General features: G+C 35.0%; 1 protein-coding gene across 1 annotated transcript; it reads left to right on the top strand.

Moving 5' to 3' along the window:
- Positions 1-265: 265 nt before the first annotated feature.
- On the top strand, positions 266-1685 carry LOC127253603 (hevamine-A-like). Its single transcript, XM_051278260.1, has 2 exons — positions 266-803; positions 1110-1685. The coding sequence occupies exons 1-2, from the start codon at positions 288-290 to the stop codon at positions 1548-1550; spliced, it is 957 nt and encodes a 318-aa protein (XP_051134217.1). The 5' UTR covers positions 266-287; the 3' UTR covers positions 1551-1685.
- Positions 1686-7476: the final 5791 nt, after the last annotated feature.

The following is a 7476-nucleotide window of genomic DNA, read 5'->3' as shown; positions in this document are numbered from 1 at the left end:
GGAGAGTGGACTTGTCTGTCAATAGAAAAGTTCCATTTGTATGAAACTGAGGAAATATATATGTTTTAGTTTATTTATATTTAAATTTTTAATTTTAATAATATTATATTTTAATATTAAATAGTACTATTAAATAAAATAATATAATAGTAAAATTTTATTTAAAACGTGGAAATTTGAAAACAAATAGACGCCCGTCGTTGTCTTCGGCAACTTCCACTATAAAACGACATCCAAACCCCCTTCCAAAACCAGATTAGCATCACCCAAAACCCTAAATTCCAACAATGGCGACCTCTGCAATCAAATTCTTTCCGATCATCCTTCTCATAATCCTCTCGCTTCCCGCCGCCATGGAAGGCTGCGGCATCACCGTCTACTGGGGTCAGAATGGCTTCGAAGGAGACCTCACAGAAGCATGCGACACCGGCTTCTACAGCCACGTCAACATCGCTTTCCTCAACGTTTTCGGCATGGGCCAAACCCCGTCCTACAACCTCGCCGGCCACTGCCTTCCCTCTCCCTGCAACGTCTTCTCCCCACAGATCGATTACTGTCAGCGCCAAGGCGTCAAAGTTCTTCTCTCCATCGGCGGCGCCATAGGGAGCTACGGCCTCAGCGACGCCGACGATGCGCGGCGAGTGGCGCAGTACATATACGACAATTTCTTGGGCGGCTCCGCGCCGGACCGCCCGCTGGGAGACGCCGTGCTCGACGGCGTTGACTTTGACATCGAATCCGGCGACGCCTACTACGAAGACCTCGCCCTCGCCCTCGCCAGCTACAGCACGCCGGCGAGGAAGGTCTTGTTAGAAATTAACATGAAACTAAAGAGAAGTAAGGGTGGTAATTCGGGCCGGTCCAGTTTTTTTTACCGGGCCGGTCCGACCCGGTTTGGAAGTGGATAAGATGGACATGGCCCGATTTCAAATCGGGCATGACCTCTTCGATCCAAGCACGATCCGATCTTAAATCGAGCCAACTCAAATATTTTTTAATTGCATGCATAATAGTAATTGAAATCAAATCGTGATCGAAAAAATTGTGTTCTTCAAGCATCTTCAAAGCATTTAATCGTAACCATATTTGCACTTTTTCTACTACAACAGGTCTATTTGGCGGCGGCGCCGCAGCCAATTTATCCAGACGCTTATCTGGGGAAGGCGATTAAAACTGAGGCTTTCAGCTACATCGGAGTGCAGTTCTACAATAATCCGAGCTACGATTACAGTGGTGGAAAGGAAGCGCTCATGGCCGCTTGGAACAAGTGGAGTTCGTCGATTCCGGCGAATGCGACTCTCTTATTGGGGTTGCCGGCGAGTTCAGGCGCCGCCGGTTCAGGATACATCCCGCCAGAAAATTTGACATCCGATATCCTACCGGAGGTGAAGAAATCATCCAACTACGGAGGAGTGATGCTGTGGAGTAGATACGAAGACAAGGATAACGGTTATAGCCAAAAGATACATCCCTACGTGTGTCCTGCCGCCGCTGCCACTAAACCGATCGGCAATATTCTGGACGCCGCCGCCGCCGCCGCCGCCGTGTGATTATAATTCTGCCATGGAAACCGGCAGCCTTTGTAGCTTCGTTGTGTTGGAATAAGTTATTGTTGAAAAAATAGGAGGCTGCATGAATATCATGCTTTAAGTAAATTTAATTGGGCGTCGGCGCGTTTGAATGCATTTTTTTTTTTGGCTTTATTTACGTCAACGCAATAATACTCTTATAAAAGTAACTTAATAAAAGCATTACCTTAACCCTAATTTAAATATATGTATATATATACTCACAAAGGCATAACCAGACCGGGACTAAAGGGGGACTAATCTTTTAAATTTTAAAACAATTATCATCTATTTGTTATCCAATAATTTTATTAATGGAATTATCGAAAATTTTGCAAAATATCAATCTATAGTGACAACTACGTATTACCAAATGAATTTTGTATTTATGAAATTGATAAATAGTAAAAACATTTATTAAAAAAAATAGCTCTTAAAAATATCATCTCCTGTGTATTTTGTTGAGAATTTTTTGAAGATTTTTCTTTTTTTAAAATTATTATTTATTATTTTTTGGTTCATATTTATTTTTATAACATCAAATAATTATTATGATATAAATTTTTTTATTATTTAAAATTTAAATTTTCACATAAATATTCTATCAATTTTTAATAATTTTTAATTTACTTATTATTTTTATATTATATATTATATATTATAAAATAAAAATTAAAAATTAAAAATTAAAAAGAGGTAGGTTGGGATGGGCTTGGCCCCACATACATCCGCCCTGCATATACATACAAAATCCAGTAGTGTAAATAAAGCAAAATGGGCTTTTGATGTTTCAGCGGAAATTTTTATAAGATTTTTTTATTTATGAGAAAGAAATTAAATTGATTGAAATAAAACAATAGCCGTCATTAAACAGTTCCTCCAAAGTCGATTAAAGAATTGTGTAGTTTGATGTGGATTATCTTTTTGTCTTTATATATATTTATTTATTCTCACATCGAATGTGTATTATGTGTATAGTTGCAATAGAAAACCTCGGGGAGAATAAACATGTTAAAAAGATGAAATATTTAATTCACAACACAATCAATATATAAATTATGTATTATTGCAATTAAAAAATTGTACAATATAGCAAGTTGAACTCAAATAAAGATGGTGTTTGTTGGGGGGTTTGGATTTTGAGTTGGGATTTGAATAGTAAAAATTTTGAATTTGAATAGTTGTATGATGTGATATAAATATGTGTTGATATAATGTTTTGAATGTAAAATTGTTTTTTAGTATAATATAAAAAATGAAAAATAGGTGTTTGATTTGATGTTTTTTTGGAGAAAAAATTGGATGAATAGAGACAAAAAAGTCCAATCCCCCAAACAAACACACCAGTGACACATTAAATTTTTAAGCATTACAAAGAAATAAAAATACAGTATAATTCAAAACTAAAATTCTAACATAATATTGAATTTGATAAATACAAGATCACATTTTGAGGACAACCACAGCTACATTTTTTTATTGAATATATATATATATATATTTAACATGTAACAATAATTTTATTTTTTAAAATTGATTTTTTTTCATACTACATTGTCAACATTTCTCTAGTAGAATAAGCAAAAATAAATAAATAAAATAGTGACTAGGACAAGCAAAAAAATAAAAAATTGAGAACTAATACAAAATTTTGCTTTGAGAGTTTTTAGCTTTAGTTTATTATCGGCTTGACATAACAAATCCTCTTTGTCCACCTTGATTAATAGAATATGCATTTAATAATGTTGGTGGACTCTCATTTGTAGATAAATAAATAAAAGACGCATATTCTTAAAAGTATAAATTTTTAGGCGAGTTGGTCGTTTACTTCACCTAACATGATATCAGAGCCTATTTTTCTCTTTTTAGTAAATACAATATACCAATCTGCGTTTCTCCGGGTACATTCAGTCTGGTCGTCAATCTTTCTATTTAGAGTCTTGGTTTCTGTCTGTGTTAGGATATAACATCCCAACTCGCGTTTCTCCAAGTATACTCCGGGTATATTCAACCTGAATGTACCCGGAGATTTCCAATTTTGAGCTTTTTATTTATAATTTTATGGCGTCAATGGAAGTCTCTCAAATTTGAGATTATTTTATTTTTATTTTTATTTTATGGTGTCAACAGAGGTCTTCTAATTTTGAAATCTATTTGCAATCAATCGTCCGTCAAATTTATTTTTCAATTTTACATCCAAGTTCAGTTTTTGATTGTTTGTAATGGTTTAATACAAAGCACTGATTCCGATTGTGTTGAGAGTCCTATTGTTTTTTTTTGTTTTTTTTTTTTTTGCCTTCGGTGAGAGTTCCGTATTTTCCGGCACCGGTTAGAGTTCCATGTTTCTGACTTTGTGGAGAATACTCCCGTTGTTTTCGACTTCAGTGAAAGTCCCATTTTTTACTTTTTTGAGAGTTTGTTTTTTTACTTTAATTCAGTTGATGATACTTGCTTTTGATTGACATGATAAACGATTGTGGTTGCGTCATCTTCGATCTCTCATTGCAAACTCAAGTTCATTTCTGTTATACCACTTGAATTTGAGGGACATATTGAGATATTTTATATATTCAATTTTATATTTAGTATATTTTGATTTATATTTGGTTTTATAAATAAATTATATTATTTAGATTTGAGATTATGGAGTCTGTATGTCATGCCTACTTATAGGTCTCTATAATCGTTACGAATAATAATGCAATTTTTGAGTTTTCGTAAATTGTTTTAACATGGTATCAACGTCTTAAGTCTCGAGTTCGAGTCCCACCGTCCCCCGTTTGTTGACGTCCGCGTGCAAGTTTTATTTGGTGGTGTTTACCCACCTTGCACGTGAGGGGAGGTGGTGGTGGACTCTCATTTGTAGATAAATAAATAAATGACGTACATCCCTAAAAACTTAAACTTTTAGGTGAATCGATCATTACTTCATCAAACAAATAATAAGAGTAGAATAGTCTTCCGTAAGAGATGACCTAGCGGTATGAGGACAGATTAGTGATCGTGAGATCATGAGTTCAAACCCGACGCTTTCAAGTTTTGTTTACCACACATGATTTGCTTAATGGGACTTGCCTTGTCGGGCCTAGTTTGCAGGCTATTAGGTTCACTTGGAGATTTACCCAGAACAAATTATAATAATAATAATAGGGTAAACTGTTTTTATAGTCCCGTAACTTGACCCCCTTTATCATTTTAGTCCCGTAAGTGGAAAATTTTCGTTGTTTTAGTCCTCCGGCGCCGGAGAGGCCCGCATGGCTCGCCGGAAGCCACGTGTCCACCAGGTGTCCCGCTAGGTCAGCGACACCTAGCGGACACGTGGATTTTTTTTTTTTTTTAATTTCTTTTTCAATTGAACCAAATAAAAAAAATTAAAAAAAGCAAATAAAATTAAAAATAAATTTTTAAAAAAATAAAATAAAATAAAAATTAAAAAATAAAATAAAATCCACGTGTCCGCCAAGTGTCGCTGACTTGGCGGATACGTGGCCTCCGGCGAGCCACGCGGGCGTCTCCGGCACCGGAGGAGTAAAACAGCGAATTTTTTTCACTTATGGGACTAGTTTGCGACAGGCTCCACTTACGGGACTAAAATGATAAAGGAGTCCAATTACGGGACTAAAAAAAATATTTACCCATAATAATAATAATAATAATAATAATAATAGAATAAAATAATAATAATAAAGGATGAACTTGTGACCTGAGGTCATGGGTTCAAACCCGCGACGCCTCGAGGTCTTGTCTGCTAAACATGGTACATCTAATATGACTTGTCTTGTCGAGCCTAGTTTGTAGGCTATTAAGTTCGCTCATAAGTTCAAATACCGACGCCTTTCGATTTTATCTGTCACAGATAGTTGAAAATAAGAGAATAATGTCGTCATAAAAAAAAAAAAAAAAGAATTAGAGAAGAATGTGATTTACAGAAATATATAAGATGAATTCGTGATTGTGAGGTCATAAATTCAAACCATATTATTAGATTCCACTCAAAAAGTAAGAAGTGGGATGTGATGTAAAAAAAATAGTAAATTTGATTTACGTTTTAATTAAAATAATATTTTAATATGATAGTCTTATGAAAAACAAATTATGTATATTTATTAGATATTGTGCAAACGGAATATTAGTTATTTTAGTAAATTTAGATATTGTGCAAACGGAATATTAGTTATTTTAGTAAATAGAAACTTGTCCATTACTTTTATATATACATGTTCATTTCTAACTTTTTATGAGATCCAATTACAGTCTATATATTTAACATTCAATAATTAGTAATATTAATTTAATATAAATATATATCAACTAATATAAAATTTTAATATTATGGTGTTATATTAGTATCTAATTATTTAAATAAATATAATATATTCCACTCCCTCGGATAGTTCAAATGTATTCATTAAATATCCAAAATCCAAAAAGTGAATGAAAAACCAACCACTCAATGCACTGTTAGAACCAAAGTGTAGTATAATCCTTATCGGAGCACATTCGTGGACTGAAGTTTTTCCATATTGTTCTTGAATTGTGAATAAGTGCTCAGCATTGGTTGCTACCTCTTCTACATTTGTAGCCTACATGTAAACAAGAAAAATTATATTGTGTAATTAAAACATAGGTAAAAAATAGTAACACCTAGTATATTATATATATATATGGCTAAACTGCTTTTTTAGTCATGTATCTAATCTACTTTATCATTTTAGGACTTTAAGTGGACCTTGTTTGAAAATAGTTCTGTAAGTAAAAATTTTTCGCTAAAATGGTCCTCCAGTGCCGGACTCGCTATGCTGGCCCGCCGTTGCTGATGTGGCGCTGACACGGCTGACATGTCATTGTCATGTAGATACTACGTCAACACACGTGGAATATCTTTTAGTCCTGTATATGAGCTCTTTTTTCATTTTTAGGACATTTAAGTGGACTATGTTTCAAAATAGTCCTGCAAGTAAAATTTTTTCGCTAAAATGGTCATCCGATGTGGCATCTACGTGGCGATAACATGTCAGCCGCATCAGCGCCACGTCAGCAACGGCTGCCAGCGTGGCGAATCCGGCACCGGAGGACCATTTTAGCGAAAAATTTTTTACTTATGGGACTATTTTCAGATAGGGTCTACTTAAAGTTCTAAAATGATAAAGGGAGTCAGATACGAGATTAAAAAAACAATTTACCCTATATATATTTATATAAATCTAGGTACAAACCTTAGGTCGTTTCAGAGTTTGGCAGTGGGGTGTTGTGGCCATTAACACCACAGCGCCCACATTTAATAGTGGTTTGCCTCCTTTCCAATCTCAACGTTCTTTCATTCACTTTAATAGATTTCTAATGCTCTTTGGCTTATGTTTTCGTTGTGTCTTTGGCCTCCCAACGCATCTCCTAGCAATGAGTGGCTTAAGAGAAGGATAGTTTGTGAGTTTCCAAAATAACTTGCTGCTAACGGCTTTGATTGAATAAGAATAGATTTTATTATATGCTTCCACATGATACACGCTACTCACATAGTCTATGACATCCCCTTTCAGATGTTATTTTCTAATTTCCTATTGCCCAATGTCTGGAACCATGTCCACATTTCTAGTGTCTTGTTTGCCACAAATGCAATGGCTATATGGAAAATGCAATTGTTGGGATCCAACCCAACATCGGACAACGAGACTCTCTCATAAACAGTCCTAAGATGACATCCATCTATGCCAATAAAAGGCCTGCAACCTTCATTGAATTTTTTTTTTCTTTTTTCTGCGCATCGAGGCAAATATGCATTTTGTCAAACTTGGAGTCATCCCCATCCACCTCGATCCCTAACACAACAGTTGACCCGGGATTAGATTGCCTCAGTGCATGAGTATAATCCCAAAGTCTACCATATTGATGTGTGACATCCCTTTCCAAT

Source organism: Andrographis paniculata, unplaced genomic scaffold, assembly GCF_009805555.1.
Source record: "Andrographis paniculata isolate CXL003 unplaced genomic scaffold, ASM980555v1 Contig51END, whole genome shotgun sequence".
Lineage (NCBI taxonomy): Eukaryota > Viridiplantae > Streptophyta > Magnoliopsida > Lamiales > Acanthaceae > Andrographis > Andrographis paniculata.
This window is presented reverse-complemented; position numbering and strand designations above follow the sequence as displayed.

Excerpts from the sequence above, each read along its gene's own strand:
- LOC127253603 (XM_051278260.1), top strand. The coding sequence starts at position 288 with ATGGCGACCTCTGCAATCAAATTCTTTCCGATCATCCTTCTCATAATC. Across the intron at positions 804-1,109 it reads ACAGCACGCCGGCGAGGAAG|GTCTATTTGGCGGCGGCGCC; the intron begins GTCTTGTTAGAA and ends CTACTACAACAG.